The sequence below is a fragment of the Eulemur rufifrons genome, chromosome 1 (genome assembly GCF_041146395.1).
Source record: "Eulemur rufifrons isolate Redbay chromosome 1, OSU_ERuf_1, whole genome shotgun sequence".
NCBI classification, from domain to species: domain Eukaryota; kingdom Metazoa; phylum Chordata; class Mammalia; order Primates; family Lemuridae; genus Eulemur; species Eulemur rufifrons.
The window spans coordinates 70,737,859-70,762,533 of NC_090983.1; the positions used below are offsets into that span (position 1 = coordinate 70,737,859).

Here is a 24,675-nt window from a genome sequence, read left to right on the forward strand (position 1 = left end):
TGTGTCACTTCATTAGGTTAGATCATTGTTTCGGAAAAATGTGTTGATTCATATTAGTAATGATGACTCCTTAAGTATGTTTGTCTTACATCCTAAACATTTTCAGAAGTGTTTTCCTTTAAAATTTTAAGAACATTTTCATAAAGAATTAAGCTGGCCGGGCGCGGTGGCTCACACCTGTAATCCTAGCACTCTGGGAGGCTGAGGCGGGTGGATCGCTCAAGGTCAGGAGTTCAAGACCAGCCTGAGCGAGACCCCGTCTCTACTAAAAATAGAAAGACATTATATGGACAACTAAAAATCTATATAGAAAAAATTAGCCGGGCATGGTGGCGCATGCCTGTAGTCCCAGCTACTCGGGAGGCTGAGGCAGTAGGATCGCTTAAGCGGAGGAGTCTGAGGTTGCTGTGAGCTAAGCTGACGCCACGGCACTCACTGTAGCCTGGGCAACAAAGTGAGACTCTGTCTCAACAACAAAAAAAAAAAGAATTAAGCTTATATCATTACTCATGGAGCACCTCATTCCCTAGAGATGCTGAAAAAAGATATTTTTGTTATCCCCAAAGAAAAATGTACTTAAACTGGAATGAAAACTGAAATATTGAGTACACATCTTTAAAGCTCAATTTAAATTATTTATACTAGCATTGGCTAACAATATTGTAGATAGATTCCCAGTTTATTCATTTATGAAGTATCAAGCTCATTTCTGATATAACCCTACTACAGATATTTGGTGTGCGTAACTATCTATCTACTTGTCAATGCTAGTATATATGTGCTGCAATTTCATAATAAGTTTGATCCCATTTTGAATTTAGTATCTTTAAAAAAATATCAAACTAGTCTCATCCCTGGGTAAATTGCTATTCCAGAATTATGCACATACTTTCAAGGAGTCGTTGCAGTAGCCAGCTGCAGCAGCCTTTGGGAAAGTAGCAGTGTGAGATAAGCTTTCCTAATAACTGCTCTCATTGAAATTTGTTTTCATTTTTTAATTGCTGCCCTGGAATTTTGGAGCAAGCATTTGCTCTGTAAAAGTGGTTTTTGAATTTTTTATTTTTTAGGATGATAAATTCTATTATATGATACTTTTCTCTATCTTCTTTTAAATTTGTTTTCAGTGATTATATTTTAAAACTATGTACTAGATGACTTTTCTTTTTTCTCTTTAATAGCAATGATTAAAGCTGAAGAAAGTAGGTAAGCAGTTTTGGAAATCAATATGCATTTACAAATTTGGTCTCTCCCATTACATCCTTGTGTTTACACAATTTTATTTGCAATGTAGATAATTATTTAATATGCTAGGCCTGATATTTTGTTGTCTTTGCAGGATTTTGTTGGGGAGGAGTGAGGGAGGGATATTTACTCAAGAAGATGCTTTGCTAGACAGTAATTATTTGAATTTGGACTGCATGATTTACAAATTAAGAAGACTGTATTGTAGAAAAGTCCAAAATTTGGTTTGAGTTGATTTGAGAATGGATGAAATGTTGTATATCTGTATGTTTTTTTCTTTACATAGAGTTTCCTTTTAATGGGTGAAATGAAAATTTAAAGTTTATATAGAAATCTTTTATATAGATCAAATTTATTGGTGTAATATCAAATTTATTGGTGTAATATAATCTGATAAATTGGGCATTTTGTAAATGAGAACAATTACTGGACTTTTTAGAAATGCAGATTGTTGCATCTGTGCCTGTAATATATTACTGTGAATGTTTGCTGAATTAAGTCAAAGCAATGCAGTTTCATTTTGTGATTTTAATCTTTTTGAATGGCTTATAGTTTGGCATCCGTGGCTTTTTTCCCCCTTCAATTGTTTCTTTTATTCAATTCCTTTTATAATTTAAAAACTTGCTTTATTTAGCTCTGTGATTACAATGATGAAATGACCAGTTTTCTCTTTTTTTAATGTATAGTAAGCAAGAAGAGTGTACAACAACAGCAGCCCCGGTTCCTACAACAGAAATTCCGACCACCATGAGCACCATGGCTGCTGCAGAAGCAGCAGCTGCCGTTGTTGCAGCAGCTGCCGCAGCAGCAGCAGCTGCCGCTGCAGCCAATGCCAGTGTTTCCACTTCTGCTTCTAATACAGTCAGTGGAAGTGTTCCAGTTGTTTCTGAACCCGAAGTTACTTCCATTGTTGCTACTGTTGTAGATAATGAAAATACAGTAACTATTTCAACTGAGGAACAAGCGCAACTTACTGGTACCCCTGCTATTCAGGATCAGAGTATTGAAGTATCTAGTAATACTGGAGAAGAAACATCTAAACAGGAAGCTGTAGCTGAGTAAGTTTACTGACTTATCTTCTGAAAATCAGTACCAGACTTCATTAGTATAAGAAATTGCCAGTTTAGTCAGTGAGCCTTAAGTGTTTAAATAGATGTAAACTTTTTTGAGAATCGAAACATAAGCCTTTAGACAACTGATCAGTTTTGAGGCTGAATTTTAGGCAGGGAGGTTGAGGGGATGCATCAAGGCACCAAGCCATTGCAAAATTAGTACACTAAAATTTTTGGAAGTAGGACTGAGGAGGGTGAGGCACATATTTTTTAAAGAATGTCAGAAGCCTTAGAGTAAGCCAGATATATCATATTTAGATGCAATATTTTAAATCAAAATCAATGCCAAAAAGACCATGGTTAACAAACTATCAACATTTTAAATAAAAGATGGGTACTAATGATTTTTTTTTCTTTTGCCTCAATCTCCGGTATAGCTCAGCACAGTGCTGCAAGCAGGTGCTATACTTTGATGTTGAACAAACAGATAAGCTATGGAAGTTGAGGAAGCCCTGCCAAATAGAGTACTAAAATTGTTTTATTTTTTCTTTGGTTATTTATTTATTTTTGGTTTTCAACCTCCTACAAATCAGTAAAAAAAAAAAAAAAAAAATACTGCTGTGTTGAAAAATGCATTACAGGTAAGAGAAGGCAATTTACAGAGAAAGAAATACAGTTATCCAAGAAGAATGTGAAAAGGCACTCCGTCATAATAAGAAAGAAATATAAAGTAAAATAATACTATTATTTTTCTAACACATAAGCAAAAATCAAGTAGACAAAAAATAAAGATAACACCAGGGTAAGAAAACTCTCATCACTCTTAGTGAGACTAAGTTTGTACAACTTTTTGATAAAGTAAAGTTGTATCTGTCAAAGCTTATAGTTTGTGTGTACTTGCATACCCCATAGTCTAGGAATATTTCATGTGGCTGTGCTTTATACAGCTATAAAAACTAAAGTCAAGCTAAACTCCTTGACTTTAAGGATGTCCTCATGTTTAAAAAAGTGTTAACCATAATCTCATGATCTAAACATGATCAACCATCTTAATATTTAAGTGTATTGTTTTCATCCCTCCAACCCTTATTCCAATTGTTCTGTTCGTTTTTTCTTATGTCAGTTTCCCAAAGTTGACACAGTGTTATAATTTTTTCTGATGTTTAGAAGTTGAAAGTGTTCCCCTATTGATAGACATTTAGGCTTTCTGGAATAACATTCTTTTGCATCTTTTCACACTTAATCTCTTTTTCCACAAAAATAAGTTTTTTATAATTTTAACAGTAAGTGGTGGTTTCCTGCTTTTTTCATCCCAGCATTTCTTTATTATAGTGCCTGAGTTATTATAATAAACTTTTGACTTTAATTACTACAATAAAGATCATTTATAAGTTTTAGTTTTCTGCTGGGTTCTGTAAAGTATTTTTTGACAATTTTAAATAAATTTCCCAATGAGGTTACTTGATTAATAGGATGTGAATATATTTGCATTTTTTTGTTGATATCTACTCCCTTTCTCTTCCCCTAAGCATTCTATTTAAAGTGGGTTTTTCTGCATTCCTTCATTTTTATATAGGAAGACATTGTAAGGCTTATACAATTTTTTCACTTCAGAAAGACCCCCAAACAAGTTGGTAATTCTTGGTTGCGTAAATTCTTTTTGTTTGAGGTCAATGTTCAGTGAACTTTTTCATAAAATACCAGATAGGAAATTTTCAGTTTTGTATGTCATGCAGTCTCTATATAGTTATTCAATCCACTGTGGTAGCACAAAATCGGCTGTAAACATAATATAAGCAAATGATCATGGGTGTGTTCCAGTAATACTATTTACAAAAACTATGAATGGGCTGGATTTGGCTACTGTATCATAGTTTGCTGGTCTGCCAGTCCTGATTTGAATTGATCTCTACATCTTATTTTTATTTATGCACACTTGCCTAAATGCTCAGTAATTATGCCACTAATATGAAACCACTTAATGATTAATTAATAAGCCATTTAAAAGTATTAAGCTATGGTCTAGTAGAGGTAGTGTTTTAGTGCAATTAAATGAATGTTTTGGCATTTGTAGAGTCTTAAAAACTGAACTTAATAACTAAAATTTCAGAAAAACTATTACCTTTATTTCTTTTGTCTTCAGATAAGTGTGTTTTTAGAGTTCATATAGGAGATGTTATTGTAAAATTATCAAATTTTAGCTCAGTATCAAACAAATAATGAAGGCATTATTTTTCCAAATGAAGCAAACATTTATTTAAATTATGAATAACATGTTTAAATTTCTCTCTAGTTTTACACCCAAAAAAGAAGAGGAAGAGAGCCAACCAGCAAAAAAAACATATACTTGGAATACAAAGGAGGAGGCAAAACAGGCTTTTAAAGAATTGTTGAAAGAAAAGGTATATTTATTATAGATTTTCTATTGCTTCTTGGCCTTTGGGCTAAGAGCAAGTGTATATTACAGATTTTTATGTGACATGTAGTAATCACCTAATAAATGAAGTTACTCATTATCAATACCTTGATGCCTTTGTTGAAAACACTAATCTCATAAACTGTTGTGTAACTGAAAATCAACTAAATGTATCTTGTTTTCTTGAAGAAAAGTTTGTGAAACTAACTTTCAACATAAAAACTATTGTGTATGAGGTACACAATACCAAGGTACACAAGTACATTTCTACCTCAATATTTAATATAAGATTTTTTTATTCATAATTATCTTTTAATCTCAGTACTGTAAAGAAAAGTCTTCATGCTCTGTTTAAATTTTAGTTGAAGTTTTCTTTTCAGTCTATAGGTATATTGCAGATTTGCCTTCAATAAAAAACTATTTTTAGAACTTTTCAAACTCCTGCAAAGCTGAAGTGCTTGATGTTTGCAGTGAGTATTACACTTGGCTTCCTGTTATGACTTCTGCTATTCTTGTGTGAAATTTTAATTTTTTATTTAAATGGTTTTCAGCGGGTACCATCCAATGCTTCATGGGAGCAAGCTATGAAAATGATCATTAATGACCCACGATACAGGTAATGCTTGAATTTTTTATTCACTTTTGTCTTTGAGCAAGCAAACTTAGCACATTTAAAATTATTGAGAATGGTACAACTTTTCACCTCAGTGACTTTTGTTTTGGATACCAAGTAATATATTTTTGAAATTTTCTTGATTTATACATGAAAAGAATTATATATATTTTCAAAGCACTAACATTTAATTCTCCTGCATTCATTTATTCTTATATGGTTTTTTTTAATTATTTAGTGCTTTAGCAAAGTTGAGTGAAAAAAAGCAGGCCTTTAATGCCTATAAAGTCCAGACAGAAAAAGAAGAAAAAGAAGAAGCAAGATCAAAATATAAAGAGGCTAAGGAATCCTTTCAGCGGTTTCTTGAAAATCATGAGAAAATGACTTCCACAACAAGATACAAGTAAGGTTTTTAGTGATGCATGGCATGTATTTACTACATTGTTGTTTGTGTTACACTTTTTTGCCAAGTGCAGTAGCTGATCTAAAGTAGATGCTCATTAAATAAAGCTAGATGATTATGAATCTGGCACTTTCATAAGGTACAAGATCAGTAGTTAAATGTTGGATTTAACTTGTAGAGTTAATTAAAAACTGGAAGAAAAAGTGGAGAAAGTAGATTTAATGATCAAATTTGACTCCTTTTTATTTAATGAAAGCATTGAAATTTTTTATATTTGTAGAATAGAAATAGGCTATTTTCATTCAGTAGGTATAGAATTTTGAAAAATTGGTTTATGTAGCATTTTTAATTTTAGACTTTTATTTAAAATTTTGGGTAATTTAATATTAAAATTTTTGCAATAAGTTACTAAGCTTATTTTCCCTATATCCTTCTTTATTTCCCTCACTTTTCCAGAAAAGCCTATAATTCAGTTTCATAGGCAATTTGGTAGTCTCTGTTACTACCCTAAGAAATAGTCTACACTACAAAACATTGCCCAATGTAAATTATCCTCCTCCATCACTAGGCCAAGTATGGGCCTGTGCTGTTTTATTCTTAACTGCCAGGAGTTTTCCTTTATAATATAGTTATGAACTTAAAGTGTTCATTTTGTGGTTTTAAATTTTAAATTGAGTTTTAAATTAAAATGGTTTAAAGTTAACTTTTGTTGTATAATGTTTTTTAACAAATAGAAAAGCAGAGCAAATGTTTGGAGAGATGGAAGTCTGGAATGCAATATCAGAACGTGATCGTCTTGAAATTTATGAAGATGTTTTATTCTTTCTCTCAAAAAAAGAAAAGGTATTATTTGTTCTTAGTTATTGATATTTATAGGTCAAACACGATGTTTCTTCATTCTGATTAGGAGTTATTTTATAATATGCCCATTTTTGTTTCTTAGTTTATCCAGTTCGTGCTACAGCAGATTTATTTATTAGAAAGTAGGGTTTAAAGATTGAATGCATATCTTCTATAATAATAAGCTTCTTTATCCTTCAGCTAGCATAATAAGTACTGACAGATGGAGTAGGTACTGATTTATCCACCTGTTATTTATATTGTCACTAATTGGCTATCTTACGCCTGCTTTGAAATATAATTTTTATTTAGACCATTAGGCTTTAAAATATTCAGGCTTTTTGTTTTAATGCAAAATCTTAATTGAGGTTAAGATTTTATTAAATTACAAGAATGGCAGTAATGTGCAGTTGTTACCACTAAACTCAACTTGTATAATAATGTTCTAAAACATGTTTTACTCATGTCTATTTCATTATATGCTATTAAATTTTATATTATCCAGTCTTCAAGGAACTAAATGCAACTACTATCAAAAATATGAACATGGTTGAAGGTCATCGAAGACCTTTGCAATTTACCTACTGTATCATCTGCCCACAGTAAATTTAGTTATAAATTGTGTCTGTAATGCATAATAATAGGAGAGGTTTATGGAGTGGGGGAAAAAATTAAAAACATAGTTTCAAGATTCTGGCTTTAGAAAAGAGGTGAAAAAATTGAAGAAGGTAAGTACCAAGACAAACATTCAGGCAAGAGCATTGACAAAGTAAATAGTGTAGCTATTGAAAGTAAATGAAATTTACTTGAGATGTGAATTTACATTTGAAATTTGGTCATCAGTTAGAATGTAAAGAAACCAACACTAATTGCAACTCAAATATTTTAGTTTCTTTAAACTTCAAAAGGGATATTCATACTTTTGCTATAGGAACAAGCAAAGCAATTGCGAAAGAGAAATTGGGAGGCCCTAAAAAACATACTGGACAACATGGCTAATGTAACATACTCTACTACTTGGTCTGAAGCACAGCAATATCTGATGGATAATCCAACTTTTGCAGAAGATGAGGAGTTACAAAGTAAGAATAATAAATAGATGAGAGAAATAGTTTTAAACAGTGTTCTCCAGTAACAAAGAATTGTTCTCATTTGTTATATGCAGTCACCAACTGAATTGTACACAGTTGTTTGTCCATTTCTGAAAAAGTAGCTTTATTTATTTTCAAATGGGATATTTCTTTTTAATTGAGTTTTTGTGATTTAGGACAAAATATTCTTTTAGAAATAAAAATTAGGTTTATTAGGTGATCTTTGAGATAATGTAAATCAGAGATCAAACTGGAAATTATGATTAGCCATTTATATGTAACTTGGTAAGAACAAAATTAATTACTGCATTTTACTCAATGCTGTCTTCTTACAGTAGTAACTTTAGTTACACTTTTGCAAAAAACAAAAAATGTACTAGAATTATCTTTCATTAGCCTTTTCCAAGTACGCTTTTTCTGACTTACCTAGTTACTTTTTAAATTTACAGCTTTTTGGGCTACCCCTGTGAAAATCATGCTTCAGTGGGTTTTTTGGTAGGGCCTAGAACTCTATACTTTGAGAAATTTTATGTTGGGATAATTATGATGTTGCAGACTGATTTTGTCATAATGATTTTATTTTCATTAATTTTGACATATGTATGTCTTTCATTCCATCCATGATTCAGGGTATCTTTTAATAAGGTCTTTGTGAAATTTTCTTAAAACTTTCCTATTTAAATAATTACAAATCATACATGACTTTTAAATACAAGTATTTTTGGAAGGTGAATTTGAAATTTTTAGGGAGTTAATGCAAGTAATCAAACTGTTTTACTCATTGATATTTGACATTTTAATTTTTAACTGAAAAACACTTTAGACATGGACAAAGAAGATGCATTAATTTGCTTTGAAGAACACATTCGGGCTTTGGAAAAGGAAGAAGAAGAAGAAAAACAAAAGAGTTTGCTGAGAGAAAGGAGAAGACAGCGTAAAAATAGGGAATCTTTTCAGGTAATAGAAAAATTGTCTTTTGTAGCTTAGTTTTATAATGTGGTTACTGAGCTTGAACAATGATACAAACAATTTTGAGACACCAGTTCCCAGATCATTGACTTAGACTTTATGGAGGACCCATACACATTTAACTCTTTAAGTTCCATAATTAGTTATACATCCACTTAAAGAGCCATTTTAGATGAGGAAACAGAAGGCTGTAATAGATGTTGGTACTTCAGGTGAGCATTGGTAAGGTTTCAGTTGGGAAACATGAATAATGTCAGGGATGACTAAAAACAAAGATGTGTAAGAAGTCAGTAGTACTTGATATTTAGTCTCTAGAGAATGTAGGGAATGCTGGGATGTAGTTTCAGATGGGCCATAATTTCTTAAACACCATATGTAGGAGCTGAGATTGCATGTCCTATAGCCGGTAGCTCATGAAACTTCAAAGATCACTTTTATTCTTCCAGTGCTGGCGAATATTACGGTCAATGAATTTTTTGCGTTTCCTATCTCACCAGATTGCCCATTTCTATAATTATAATAATAGCTGGCATTCATTGATTGCTTACTATTATGTATTTAATGTTTATAATCTCAATTTTTATGAGAGCCTTATCTTATAAGGGTGTAGGTACTAGTTTTGGTTGTATCCATTTATATATAAGTAAGGAAATGGACTTGGAGAGGTGAAGTGACTTACCCCAAGTTCAACAGCTACTAAATAGTGAAGCTAGGATTTGAGTCCATGCAGTCTTGACTATAGAGTCTCTCCCATTAAACACTGTATTAGGATAAATGCTAAGTTATAATGGCTTAAATAAGTTTGTTTCTTGAAATAACAGTCTGTTTGGTCTAGGGTAGGGTACATTACCACCCCCTAGGGCAGTGTTTTTTCAAAATTTAGAGTGTATCTGAATCTCCTAGAGGGCTTTTCTTTTTAAACTGGTAAACAATAATTGTACGTATTCATAAGGTACATAGTTTGAGACATATTAATGCATGCTGATCATATCAGGGTAATTAGCATATTCATCATCTCAAACATTTATCATTTGTGTTGGGGACATTCAGTTTCCTCTTCTAGCTATTTGAAACTATGTATTATTGTTAACCATAGTTATCCTATAGTATTATAGAACACTAGAACTTATTCCTCCTATCTAGCTGTAATTTTGTATCGTTTAACAAATCTCTCACTATCCATCCCTTCCCCCTACCTTTCCCAGCCTCCCTAGAGGGCTTTTAAAAACAATTCTTCCTGCCATGCCAGAGGTCACTATCTTAAATGCCACAGCCAATAGCATGATTTCAGTCCTCATTCCATGAAAACTTAATATTTACTACTCTTTGGATTGCTTTATCTTATCAATTCTCCAAAGAATCATTTGGAAAATTAAAACCACAGATTGTTGAGCCTTACTTGAGAATTCAATTCAGTTGGTCTGGGGTGCAGTCTGAAAATTTGCATTTCTATGTTTCTAGGTAACATTGATACTGTTAGACCCCACACTTTGAGAACCAGTATTCTAGCATAGTAGCTTTGTCTGCAGGGTTTAGGGGTATGCAGACACATTTTAACCTGGAAGAAGTTGAAAGAACCGTTCTGTTTAAAGCCAGTGATGTAGAAGTTCTACTCACCTCCTTCATTCGTGTTCAGTTGCTAAGGATTTAGTCATATGACCACAACTAGCTACTAAGGAGGCTAGAAAACCTGGTTTTTAAAGCAACCAATGTGCCCAAGAAGAAGGGGAGCTTCTATGTTTTAATGTCTCCTGTGATGGTTTTGCAATAGTTTAAAATAAGGAGACCTATAAGAAAAAATAATAAAACAGTGAAACTAAGATGCAAATCTGGGTCACAGAAAATGTTTTAGACTGTATCGAATATTGATACTGAAGGTGGAGGCTAAGAGGGGGTAATGTTAGTGTAGAGGATGAATGGGTCTTTAGCTAGGTCCAAAATATGGCTCTTAATCAGATTGGTATCTGTCGGGCATGGTTTCTGATTGCTATTAATGTAATTGATGTTAAGCATGTTGTATTGATATTCTTTCAGATATTCAGCCCAGTAATTTTCCTGTGCTACTATTCTACCTTTCATAAAGTATATTTAGAATGTCAGTAAAATGAATTAAAAGAGAAGATTGGCATTTACAATAAAAGATCTTAAGTGGAAAGAACATTCTCATAATGGTTATGGTGATAACTAGCTTCTTATTGAGTGTTCATTTGCCAATCAGGTTTAATAATAAATGCTTTCCACCTCCATAACAAGGAAACTTTTTTTTTTTTTTTTTTTTTTTGGTCTTAAAACTGATATTTGAAGTCATGTCATGTCTGGAAAGAGTTGATCAGAGGCTATAAAGGAGAACCAGAGGAATATATGGTGTCTCAGAATCCAAGATGGAGTTTTAAGGTCCCCCCCCTCCAGATGTATACCATCAGCATCACCTGATCATCTGGGGAGTTATTGTAATGCAAATTATCAAACCCCACACCAGACATAATGAATCAAATTCTGGGGATAAGGCCTAACCTAACGATCTGTGATTTTTTTTTTTTTTTTTTTAACAATCCTTCAAATGATTCTTTCAGAAACCCCTAAGGTAGAGGAAAAAGTAATTCAAAAAGAGTTAAGTTGCCCAAGATGTCATTAGTGCCAAGGTTGAGAACCCCTTGTCCAAGGGAAGGAGAAGGATCAGGCTCAGTCATCTTTGAAGCACCTTGCTTCATATAACATAAAAGACAAGGCTCTCCCCTGGCCCCCCCCCCCCCCCCCCCCCGAAAAGGAAACACGCATATATGTTCTTTTTGAGCCGCATTTGAGATAGGTGCTATCTAACATTTTGAGTTAACTTTTTACTACTTTTTTTTTTTTTACCTGAAAATGATGTTCAATCTTAAGGGACAGGAAACTGAAGCCTGGAAAGATAATGTAGTATTTCAAAGGTCCTTTGCTCTGAAGGACAAAATATTTTTTTGTCTAAAGGCATTTTTTGTTTTCCTCAAATAGCAAATATTCTTTGTACCTAAACATTTGGGATGACATTGGTAAAAGAGTTTTAGATATTGTGAAGTTTTTGTGTGTTTCCATGTTACACTCATGTTTCTAATGTACTTACAGGTAACTTTTCAAATGTAATTGCTTTTTCCCCCAGATATTTTTAGATGAATTGCATGAACATGGACAACTACATTCTATGTCATCTTGGATGGAATTATATCCAACTATTAGTTCTGACATAAGATTCACTAATATGCTTGGTCAGCCTGGTGAGATTCTTTTCTTTCCTAATTTATAGTTATGATAATAGTTGGAATGGGCCAAAGGGGAAAGTGGTTGTGTTGGGGGGAAGGGTGCTTTATTTTATTTTTGTTTTATAAACAAAAAAGTAATTGCAGCTCTTTGGTTAGAGCTAGCTTTTGACTTCTTTAGTTTTTTCATTAGGATCAACTGCACTTGATCTTTTCAAGTTTTATGTTGAGGATCTTAAAGCACGTTATCATGATGAGAAGAAGATAATAAAAGACATTCTAAAGGTAAATAAATATACTTATTCTTTGCTGTTAACCGATAGTATATTTTAAAAATTGGTACCATATTTTTTTGATTTATGTGTTATTAATAGAATTTCTTTTTTTAGGATAAAGGATTTGTAGTTGAAGTAAATACTACTTTTGAAGATTTTGTGGCAATAATCAGTTCAACTAAGAGATCGACTACTTTAGATGCTGGAAATATCAAATTGGCTTTCAATAGTGTAAGTTATTTTTATTATTTTAAGTAACTAATTTATTGATATAAGTTTGTGAGTTAAAACAATGTATTTAGATGATAGACTGGTGTTAAGCTTCTTTTGCTCAAATTAACTGATGTTGTAGATAAATTGGCCCTTAACTTGTAAACAATATGAAAATACTTCTAAATTAAAAACAATAAATTATTTTAATTAACATGTTATTGTATCAGTTATTTAATTAACTGATTAAATATGATTTTCTAATAGTTACTAGAAAAAGCAGAAGCCCGTGAACGTGAAAGAGAAAAAGAAGAGGCTCGGAAGATGAAACGAAAAGAATCTGCATTTAAGAGTATGTTAAAACAAGCTGCTCCTCCAATAGAATTGGATGCTGTCTGGGAAGATGTATGTATACTTCTAAATTTTCTAATGAATTGTTTTCTTTACAGTTGAAAAATAAAAATATTTTTAATTTTTTTCCATTTTATAGCCACAAAAATAGCCTAAGGTTATTTGTAGAGTACATTAAATATATTTAGGACATACTAAAGTTATTAAGTCAGCTGTGACTCTGCATTTAGGAATATTTCTTGAGAATGGTTTGGACTTTTGAAGGAAGAAAATAATATACTTTAGGGGGACTGTTATCACAGTTTTCACTTGCTGTTATGATGCCTGTTAGGCATATTGGTATACTTTTCTTGATATTTGGACATTTATTCCATATCTGAATTTTTCAGATCCGGGAGAGATTTGTAAAAGAGCCAGCATTTGAGGACATAACTCTAGAATCTGAAAGAAAACGAATATTTAAAGATTTTATGCATGTGCTTGAGGTAATTTTACTATTCTCATAACTGGTTAAATATTATAAAATATGTAAAATATAAACAAAAATTGAAGAATTTAGAATGATGAAAGTGTGTTTCTTAATATTCACTGCTTCTATACAAATGTAATTACCTGGAATAGTTAGGGAATGTTTTTTCCTATGAAAACTGCTTTTAAGGCCAGGCATGGTGGCTCATGCCTATAATCTTAGCCCTTTGGGAGGCTGAGGTGGAAGGATCACTTGAGCTCTGGAGTTTGAGACCAGCCTGAGCAAGAGTGAGACCCCGACTCTACAAAAAAATAGAAAAAAATTAGCCAGGCATGGTGGCACGTGCCTGTACCCCCAGATATTTGGGAAGCTGAGGCCGGAGGATCTCTTCGGCCCAGGAGTTTGAGGTTGCAGTGAGCTATGATCACACCACTGCACTCCAGCCAGTGTGACAGCAAAATCCTGTCTCAAAAAATAAAAAACCCACTTTTAAGAAACAAACTAAGTTTGCGTGGGAATATAAAGATTTGTATGTGGATACTTTTTTATTTTCTGTTTTTAGAAAGTTTTAGAAATTCAGTAATTTGGCAGCCACATGAATTGACTAGTGATAGAAACAGCTTTAATGCACATTTGAGATATTATACCACATTAGATGTGTAGAAAACCCAGAGGGTTTCTGGAAAATGATGGAATAAATAGCTTTTGTTAAAATAAATTATGAAAAAATAAAATCTCAAGTTATTTTAACAGTTGGGTAAGGGTATTTTGATGAAGGTTTCAAGTAAGCCATCATAAATATGCTGAATTGACCAATAATTATTGAATAATAATATTTGATGGTTATGTGGTCCAGGCAGTACTCTTCTAATTGTTTTACGCAAATTACCTGCATGAACTTAATCCCACAGCAAGCCCTAGGAAGTTACAGATGAGCAAAGTAAGGCAAAGAAAAGTGAAGTAACTTAACAGAGAACAGATTTCAAACCAGGCACTTTGACTCCTGGGTCAATGCTTTTAATATCCTATGCTGTCAGTTTTAGACTAGCTAATACTTTACAACAAGCCAGAAACCCATATGTATTTAATATTATAGTGTTGGATGGTAATTGGTCATAGCAGGTCACTTAATTAACTATTCATTATTTCTTTGGACTTACTGTTCTTGATTATCATCAGTGTTAACTACAGTTTTCTCTGTTAACATGGACTCACTTAGGCCCTGTATTTTTCCTAACTGCCTTTAGATCTGGTCCTGTTGGCTTCTAGATCTTTTCTACTCCAAATGCAGTTCAGACCAGCACCATCTGCATTACCTAGGAACTTCTAAGGAATGCAGAACTTCAGGCCCCATGAGCAGAAAGCTTGCATCAGAATCTTCATTTTAATCAGATTCCCAAGCATTAGAATATACATTTAATTTTAGAAGCTGTGCTCTAGATAGTATCTTACCTGTTTTTCCCCAATTCAAGAATCTCTACCCAGATTCTTTCATGATCTGTGCTGGGGGTAAAGTAGTGAGATGGTAAATGGAACTGCAGAAGGTAGCATAGGAAAGGGCTAGACATATTCATATTTTGCACCCCAATATTCTGGGCCTTGAGGTAGAAAGAAAGAAAGATTCAGTGTTCAATGAGACAGAAAGGACAAGAGTCTCTTCTGAGCCAGATTTTCTATTTCCACTTATTTAGCTGAAACAAGAGTTTATTTTCAAAGTCATAGATATGTATTGGTGCAAGGAGCTTTTACTGCAGCACCTCCCTTTTCCCACTAGCCTGATAATTGTTTTAATTAGAATTGAAATCCACAAAGACAACGTGTGGATGTTAATGTGTGGATGTTAACAAAAGCCTTTGAGTAAGAAGGAAATGCTCTTTGGGGGAAAAGGAAAAGGAGTATATCTTGCATTTATTCTGAGGCCAATATTATTTATCTAAATTCAAGGATGGCTTTCAGGTTGTTCTTTGTATCTGTGCCTGGTATAAAGAGCTTGCTGACCAAGGCCAGATTCATTAGAAAAACCATTCTTGAATGTCATATCTCATTGTCCTTAAAAGCAGTTGTGACTGTTCTGCAGAATATACTTTAGAGAGTTTATCAATTGTCTCTGCTAACCCACACTATTCTCATTCTTTCTCCACTAAAACTTTTTAACATTATTTTGCTTAGATATCTAAATGAGTAGATACAGGATGGGTAAGAAGGACAGAGAAAAGAAAATTTTAAGTAGTAATGTTCTTTGCACAGTTTCAAGAGATTACATCCTAAATATGATCATTTTACTCTAAAAACTTGTATAGCTTTTAAAAAATTCTTTATGTAAACTCTTGATTTTTTCTTTCTTTTGTCCATGTAGCATGAATGTCAACATCATCATTCAAAGAACAAAAAACATTCTAAGAAATCTAAAAAACATCATAGGAAACGTTCTCGCTCTCGATCGGTAAGAGAATTTATTAGATGGCACCATGAGTGTATCACATATTTGTTAGCATTGTTATGAATGAAATTATTTGTGTTGCTTAGGGGTCAGATTCAGATGATGATGATAGCCATTCAAAGAAAAAAAGACAGCGATCAGAGTCTCGTTCTGCTTCAGAACATTCTTCTAGTGCAGAGTCTGGTAAGCATTTCTATGTACTTGATTAAAATCATTGACACTTGGATGTCCTCAAATTCTGACACTTTTTCCTTTTGAACTCTGCAGAGAGAAGTTATAAGAAATCAAAAAAGCATAAGAAGAAAAGTAAGAAGAGGAGACATAAATCTGTAAGCAAGCTTCTAATTTTTGTACCTCACCTAGACTTTTGCCCTTAATTTCCTCGGTGGCAGTAGAACCTTCTTCTCTCTAGTCCTGTGCAATCCATTACAGGTCATGTGAGCACCTTGACACCTAAACTTAGAGTTTTAACTTGTTCATCTTAATCTTCCCTTAAAATCATTTGGTGAGCTTTGAAAAAAATATACCAGTGTTGGGATTCCCACCTTGATCTTTGAAATTAATCATCTGGAAAAAAGACTCAAGTGTGTGTATTGCAGCTGTTTTTGAGAGCCACAGATTTAAATGTTTAAACAACCATTCCTCTACTGTCGTAGTTTTTAATCTTAGGTATACATTAGGGTCACCTAAGGAGCTTTGTCAAAATGTAAGGCTCTGGGTGCCACCACAAACCTGTTTAATTGGAAATTTTTTCATGCTGCTCACTTGAATTTATGCATATATAAATAAGAACCACTTATTTAAGCATTACCATTACATTTTAAATAATTCCTGCTTCTCAATAGCAATTTTAATATACAGCTGTCAACATTACATGTGATAAAGCTTAATAGAAGCATTCTATATACATATATGAATATACTAGTATTGGGTGAAAAATGTAATGTCTATATTTACATAATAAATATAACCTATCTGAAGTGGTAGTGAGACTCTTGTCATGGTATTTTACCCTATCAGAATGTCATTCTTCTCAAGGGAAAGACTGCCCGCTCCTATGAATCTCAGGGAAATTTTAGAATGGCAAAACATAATTTCAATTGTTTAACCTCAAGGATTCTAAGAACACATAACCTGTTATATGTGGATGTTCTTAAATATTACCTATATAAGGATTTTTTTAAAAACAGAATGGTTTCTTCATCAAAATGCTAACATGTTATTTTTTATTTATATAGGACTCTCCAGAGTCAGATGCTGAGCGAGAGAAGGACAAAAAAGAGAAAGACCGGGAAAGTGAAAAAGACAGAACTAGACAAAGATCAGAATCAAAACACAAATCACCTAAGAAAAAGACTGGAAAGGATTCTGTAAGTATTAGAATTGTTTTATACCTGTATTCTCAAAATACAAAAATGGATACTGTGGTTAAATCATGATGGTGTTTAAAAGAATAGATTTTTTTCAGGTTTGTTACCAATTAAGAAAACAATGAAAATTCAATTTATGCAAAATAGTTTTCTGTTATGCAGATCATGAATGGCCCTTGATTTGAGTTTCCCAAATTTTATATTCCTTAGAAAAATAATACAGCATTCCATAACGTAATTTTAACTAAGCAAGGATATGGTCTTCTGCTTTGTACATTCTCACTAAGAAGTGCCACTAAACCTTTCAATATTTTTTTAAAGGAATATAAAATACAGAATACTCAGATCAGGGGTTTTCCAGATATCCACAATTGTCATTGTTACTAAATCCAGTTTCAAAAGATAGTAGTTCCAGTAACTTTTAGAAATATTGGTTGTGGGTATGGGTGCGGGCAATTGAACAGGAGGGGAATACAAGCCAAAGTCAATATTGTAGTATCAAATTACAGAATTAGCCTTTCGTTTTTCAAATATATGTATATATGAATAACAGGCCAATAACACAAATGCTGTGCGTTTAGCAAGGGTAAATGCCTATCCTATGAATTACTCAGCAGAGAGCTTTATCTGTGTAGACAAGCCCAGGCCCTACTTCTGGATATTCTGGTTCATTTGATATATGGTGGATTTTTTTTTTTTTTTAACAGCTACAACAGGTGAGTCTGAGTCCTCATTGGTGAAGAATAAATACTTCCTCTATACTTTTTAGCAACGTTACAGTAGGTTAAATGAAATCCCTGAAGTGTGATGGAGGATGTGTGAACTAGCTGCTTTTCCAAGTTTATATCTCACAGATAATGCAGCATTATTTTTGTTTGTTTTTTGAGCTTAAATCTTGTCCTCATAAATCTTGGGTGTATTTGGGCACAAGAAATCAATATGTTTAAAATATAGTACTTACAGGACCACCTAGAATCTGCAAAATTAGCAAGGAATATTTAGGAAATGAACATCTGGCTTCCATTAAATGGAAACAGTGTTTCATATTCAGTTGTGTAAAAGGAAGGCAAAGAAACCAGTGTGTACCATTTCTCACTAGTTTACATATTAATGTCAACTGAAAATAGTACCATATAAAAATCCCATTCTAAGTTAAGTATTTTCTCTAATATAACCAAGGAGTCCTTAATCAGTACTCCTTGAAGGGCTTTTGGTAAAGGGGTCATTCTTTAAAACCTGTTAAATGTTTCTTTGGAAGAGAGAATCCAGATAGAGTCTGGATTATTTTTTCAAAGGTTCATTACTTCTTAACCTTCTGAGTACTGATGGCAACTGTAATTGTAATCAATGTCTTTTCAGGGTAATTGGGATACTTCTGGCAGTGAACTGAGTGAAGGGGAATTGGAAAAACGCCGAAGAACCCTTTTGGAGCAACTGGATGATGATCAATAAATTATACCAAATATATGTTTACAGTATGATTTAAAAGTCTAATGCAGACCAGGGACTCTATTTTAAGTTCAACGGAAATAACACTGGGTTTTAATTATATCACAAAAAAAAGTGCATTTAAGTATTGTTATTGTCGGACTTTATAAAAGCAAAGGAAATTGAAAATAACTTTTGATTCTGTATCAAGAATCATATTTTCATACGGTCATAACTGTCTTTCTGTGACCCTTTCATAGGGCACTGCAGGATGGATTAAAGGTGGCAATTTACTGATAACTGCAGATGTCTCTACTTTGTTCTACAGTCTAAGTCATGAGGTAATTCGATTTACTTTGTAGGAGTTGGATTTTGAAGATATAATAATAAGTTTTTTGATAATATAGTAGTACAAAAAAAGCACCAGCAACTGATAAAACTGCTTTTTTGTGCACTACCCAACTGGTTAAAGCCAATGTGATCTTTTATGGTGACTCCTAAGAAGTAGGCATTTTTGATGGAAACTTGGTAGACCCTTAACTATAGTGGTGCTAAGGAGCACTACTGTAATAAAGCCACCATTATTTTTTATGAAACATCTGAATACATTTTTAAAAGGCTATTGTGAGGGCATTATTTTGAGCATCTATTTTGAGGTAATGTTTAAAAAAGTTAACATCAAATCAAATTGTAAATTAGTTTAAATATATTGCCTTAAGGACCTACTAAAGAATGTGCCACCAGACTTTAAGTGATAGTTGCAATATCCTTGTTTAAAAAAAAAAAAAAAAAAAATCAATGTTGACTTAAACATTTTCTTTAACAGTTGTCTTTTTTTTTTTAATCCAGTCTTTCTCTTGCTTTTTTTTTTTTTCCATTGAGGAAGTCTTTTACCTTCCCTACTCACTGAGAAGTATTGACTTCGTGGTACACATTCTGAAGCATTTCTGATTTGAATATTTTTGTACATTTTTATCAATTATTAAACCTTCTCTTCTAGTGTGTACTAGTATTTATTTCTACATAAACTGCTCAGCTTTAAAGAAATTGTATGATGATTTTAAAGATACTCTATCCCTGAAATTTTGCTTCATCTTACCCACATAGCTAGTTTACTTTCCTTTTTTAATATTTAAGAATGTTATAAAATCAATGCATTTGAGGTCCCTAGATTTGTTTTTCATCTATGAATTTCCTACAGAATATTTTAGAAAGGCAGTGGTTTGAAAATACTCTTCACATGCTAACTTTTGAAGGTTGGTAATGTAATTTATACTATTTTCCTTCAGTGCAGGAATTTTTTTTTAAGTAAATAAGTAAACTTTAGCACATAGTCTTTGGTATTATCTTTGCTATTTTAATTTGGACACTTTGAGAGATCCTATTTCAAGTTGGGCTTTAGAAGAACAAAATGTTTTTCCCTTTCCATTCTAATGAGTTTGAACGTGGGCCTGACCACAATGACATTTTCCCATTCTGCCCCCTCTGTTTGAATTAAATCTAGTGTCCACTGTTAAAAGGCTCAAAAATTGGGGGGAAATTTGTTTCTAAACTTGTCTGCCAAGTCATTTTTCTGCTATGAAATATGACATGACTTTGACTTTGTAGAAAGAATCATTGAGAAAATGTGAAATAATCAAATTGCTTGCTTGAGATTAGTCTCCTATTGTATATTAGTGTCAAAACATAACTTTAGCAACAGGGAGTTGTTTAGATTTGATTTTCAGAGGTCCCATTGTAATGATAGTTAATATTGCTAATCATGTCAAACATTTGACATAGTGATAAGATCTTTAAAATATGCATTTGACATTGGCAGATATACTAGTGATGTTTCACAAGAAAATTTAGAATCTGTAAAACGTTGTTTTAATTACTTCCATGAATGATTTTTAAAGTACATCTTTAAAGTTTTGATTTTTCTATTTAAATAAAAAGCTCTTGATGTGTTTTAGCATGTCCTCAAAATAGATTCTGTATTTCTTATAGAGGTGATCTTATTACAACCTCAAATTCCTACAAGATAAATTCAAATTTCCCTGTGGTTCACCCATGAAAATTATTTGATCTAAAAACCACTAAAGTAGTGAACAAATTGCAACCCAAAATGCAACATCTTTCCTATAAAAGATGTAATTGAAGTGACTGTTATCCTTTGTCTGCCTTTAAGGATCCCATCAAATAGGATTTGCCAAAAAAGATACTTTACAGTATGAAGGCACGTAATGAGAAGATTTTGTCTAAATATTATGTGAAAATTTTTAAAAACTTCAGTTTGGTAAAAACTGAAATGTTTGTTAGAGTTGAACATATGTTAAAATAGGAAAATGTGTTTATTTTCAGATAAGGGTAATTTATACTTTTTAGTAAAGCCTCAAAGTGTTGAGCGTTTATCTTCCCTCAGTATCATGAATACTAATGAATTATTGGATCAAATTCACTAATAACATTTAATATCATACATAGTCAAAATTGGGACCTTAAATATTTGATTCTTTTTTCTCCGAGTCCATAATTTTTATGTGGGAAAATTGAATTTGTATGAAAAGGTAGATAATTTAGCCAATCAAGTATGAAGTATGTGCTCATCCTAAGTGAATTCAGATAATGTAATGCTTTTAAATAAAAGCAATGGTCCCCATCACATTTTTTCAACATAGTAGCCGGCATTTCATTATCATTACCCAGAGTAGCTTCAGCATATCAATTATTCAGATTTTTCAGCATGTAATACTTTTTATACATCCCAGTAAATCTGGTGATTAATCACAGTATTTCATCTTTTGACTTTTACTTAATTGAGGCTCACTTCATACAACTATAAAATGAAAAAGGATTGTTCTAGAGGAAGGCAGACAGTTCATAGTGGTGGGGTGAAGAAACTATACAAACTCCTGAAATAGCTTCTGTATGCATTTTTCTGGAATGTTTCTATAGTTTTAAGCTATATAATCCATAGCTTTCATTCAATTATAAACTTCAATTATTAATATATGCTTTAAGAACATTTGCCTAAATGCTCCTGGTTTTCTTCCAGTGCTAACAAGTCAGCTAAGTGCTGGCTAGGCAGCCACTGTTTACTATTTTTTTTGTCCAGAAAAGGGTAACCCCTTTATATAAAGATTTTTTTAAAGCTTAGATGCTATGTAAGAGAGAACTGTTTCTAATCGAATGGTACCCAGGGAAGAGTGATGATGAATATCTTTTTTAAATAGGATTTTAAGTATATTATGTAATTTAAATTATAAAACTAAAGAACTTCAGCTTTTAAAACTAAATATTTCTAAATAAAATGAAGCAAAGTATATTAATTCCTTCTATCTCAAATCTGGGGCTTTTTTCCCTTGGAGATGTATCTGTCAGTACTAGGTAGATCTTAATTCAACTATCCTACATTCTCTTAGGTAAAACCACTCATTTTACAAAAAGGAAAAGCAAAATAATGTCACAAGTTATTTTCCTGGAACTGTATTTTATTAGGCTTATAATACTAGGCTTATCATATTCTGTGCTTTTGATAGCACATACCAGTCTAATAATTCTTACCTCCTTATTCTTACCTTGCTCTCAAGTTTTCCAGTTCTTTTGTCTTAAATGGTGGCCATGTAAGTTTCTTGGTGGCAGGGATTTGTTGCATTCACTGTTGTAAATATATCCCTGTGAATTCAGGCAGTGCCCAACACATAGTAGGCACTTACTGAATAAATGTAAAATATCAGTTGGTACATGTACTCATCCAGCATTCAGGGTACCATCATCTGTATTAAAGGGCTTGAAAAGGCATTGCAATAAACCATACTACCACACCACTAAAGCCACCCACAGTCATAATTGAAGTGCACCTAAAATAAGGTCCAGTGACTGACTATACCTTACCTGTTACTTTAGGAATAAATGTCCAAGAGCTTCTTAGTGAAAACATACAATTTAAATTCTAAGTTGAAAAATAATCAATTTTGGGCTCTTGTGAATAGAAGTGAATCACAGTAACGTGGGAGTCACTCAGTTTATTGGAACTGACTTAAAGGTGAGGTGGGAAGTGAGAGAGATGATTTTGCTCCAGTTAGCCACACATTCTTCCCAGCCCTCCATTTTAGTTTGCCTACCTGACTTAAGTTCCTTAACTATAGTAGAGGCTCTACTTTTTAAACTTGCTATATAAAGACTGGCAAAACTGCTTTAGTGATTCTCCATAGGATCTAGTAGTTCAAGGCCACCTCACTGTTAGTGACTGGTAATTGAATTTTAATTACCCTGGGTGTGAAGTCGATGTCAACTGGCTAATCCTCCCCAACTCCAATCATAGACTGAAAGAGTGAGTGGCTGGCAAATCAGATCAGATTCAAACTAAGCCATTTGCTGATGCTGTTCTATGCTATTCCTTAGAGTATCTAAATGTGTTATTTATAAACATTTTTTTGGTCCTGCCTGCAAACTTTTTGGTAGGTGTTGGTCTTCTTGCCTACCTCTACACAACTGAACGGAGGACTTGTTCTGAAAGGTGAGTAATAGAGGGAACAAGGTTTCTATTTTCTGTGTTTTGTAATTACCAGATTTTTCACCTCTGTTAATTTGTTGTTCTGATGTAAAGAACCTGATAATTACATAAAATTAGACCTTTTGTAAATAAATATATTAGAAAACAGGCATCTTTTAACTGAATAAGTTGGGTTTGTGTCAACTTTTTCCTGTAAGCACTCCTCATAGGCAGTAAGTTCTGTGCTGTGAGTTGCTAGATGCCCACATTCTATTTTCGCAGTGTAATTTTTGCTTTTCTTGATAAAATGTTAGACCAAAAATGTCTATCAACACTTTATTCGTGCATTTGTTTCTTGCTTCAAATTTTTTCATGGGAAGAGATGGGATATTACTTTAAAAAGAAATGGAAAACAAATTCTTTTGTTAAAATGAACTGTGCTGATAAACTCATTTTTGCAGACATTTCTGATAATAAAAATTAAGTATATTAGGACAAAGAATTTTACTGTATCAAGTATTAAAAATTAATAGTTAAGTCAGTTGTAAAGCTAGTATTATAAAAGTATCATATCTCCCAGTGTAAACTTAGGTAATTCTACAGAGAAAATTCTAGTATTTTGAGCCAAAGCAGAATCTGATGGGTATCAAGTCCCATTCTATGCCAAAGCAGACTCAAGTCAGGAGGGTTCTTGGACTTTGCAGTGACTATTAGGGTAAGAGGATGGGGAGTGGGGAACAAGGGTACTTAATTCCAATTCAGAGTCATTGATAAACATCTTTTAAAAAACAAACGTGGCCTGGCATGGAGGCTTACACCTGTAATCTCAGCACTTTGGGAGGTTGAGGTATGGGTATTGCTTGAGGCCAGGAGTTTGAGACCAGCCAGAGCAACATAATGAGACCCTGTCTCTACAAAAAATTTTAAAAATTACCCTGGTGCGGTGGTGCACACGCCTGTAGTCCCAGCTACTCAGAAAGCTGAGATGGGAGGATTAGGAGTTCGAGGTTACAATGAGCTATGACTGATGGCACCACTCTACTCTAGCGAGACCCTCTCAAAACAAAAAAACCCCCAAATGACTGCTACTGGTATATAAATGCCCTAAGCCTAACTATCTGCCTTACCATTAGGCACTTGTGTTGGTCTAAAACTAGAGAGTCTAAGTCCAGAATTAAACTTTTCCTTACTTTTATAAAATAAAGCTTCAAATACATCATATAACTGGTGTAGTGGAAAATGCACTAAATTGGCAACAAAGACCTAAGGTTTATACATGCGCTTTCACCTACTAGATTGGTGACCCTAGGCAAGTCACTTAACTTTGCTAAGTCATTTACCTAGTGTGCACAATGGTGTTAACAATGACTACCTCACAGGCTTGTGAGGAGTAACATGAAGATAACTGCATATAATCTGTAAACAGCCAACTGTGAGAAATGTAAAGTATGCCATGGTAGTTGTGACAATTAAGCTTTTTTAAGATAATTGAAGGGTCTTCTAAAATTATAATTTCTCATTTCCATGAAAATATAATACTAAATGTTAAACTTTTCAGATGACTTGGTGTTATTGTTAAAAACACCACTATGTGTGTGCAATGAGGGCCAAGCTGCTTATGTGTACCTTGCTAACCTGGATGATTGTCAGGTAAAGGGTTACCTCTGTGTAGTTCACACATAACCTATTTATATTTGTACAACACCCTAATTAAAACACATTTGAGGGGTGGCATCTTGCCAAGCAAGTGCTATTCCTCTGGAAGCAATACGTTTATAAATATGATTTTGGAGATG

The 24,675-nt window shown here is 33.1% G+C and overlaps 1 protein-coding gene across 9 annotated transcripts in view; it reads left to right on the top strand.

Moving 5' to 3' along the window:
- The window catches only part of PRPF40A (pre-mRNA processing factor 40 homolog A), a 49,414-nt gene extending 30,265 nt beyond the window's left edge, over positions 1-19,149 (top strand). For 3 of the 9 annotated variants that reach the window (XM_069457197.1, XM_069457370.1, XM_069457453.1), the window contains 18 exons: positions 1,179-1,203; positions 1,929-2,300; positions 4,588-4,696; positions 5,262-5,326; positions 5,562-5,726; positions 6,461-6,569; positions 7,498-7,648; positions 8,481-8,614; positions 11,763-11,877; positions 12,053-12,144; positions 12,249-12,365; positions 12,612-12,749; positions 13,085-13,180; positions 15,521-15,607; positions 15,691-15,787; positions 15,872-15,933; positions 16,843-16,974; positions 18,334-19,147. In XM_069457197.1, the coding sequence (XP_069313298.1) occupies positions 1,179-1,203; positions 1,929-2,300; positions 4,588-4,696; positions 5,262-5,326; positions 5,562-5,726; positions 6,461-6,569; positions 7,498-7,648; positions 8,481-8,614; positions 11,763-11,877; positions 12,053-12,144; positions 12,249-12,365; positions 12,612-12,749; positions 13,085-13,180; positions 15,521-15,607; positions 15,691-15,787; positions 15,872-15,933; positions 16,843-16,974; positions 18,334-18,426 (2,159 nt within the window). In that variant the 3' untranslated portion in view covers positions 18,427-19,147. Of the gene's footprint in view, positions 1-1,178; positions 1,204-1,928; positions 2,301-4,587; positions 4,697-5,261; positions 5,327-5,561; positions 5,727-6,460; positions 6,570-7,497; positions 7,649-8,480; positions 8,615-11,762; positions 11,878-12,040; positions 12,145-12,248; positions 12,366-12,611; positions 12,750-13,084; positions 13,181-15,520; positions 15,608-15,690; positions 15,788-15,871; positions 15,934-16,842; positions 16,975-18,333 lie in introns of all 9 variants that reach the window. The other 6 variants (XM_069456802.1, XM_069457280.1, XM_069456888.1 and 3 more) reach the window with 4 other exon arrangements.
- The last annotated feature ends 5,526 nt before the right edge of the window (positions 19,150-24,675 follow it).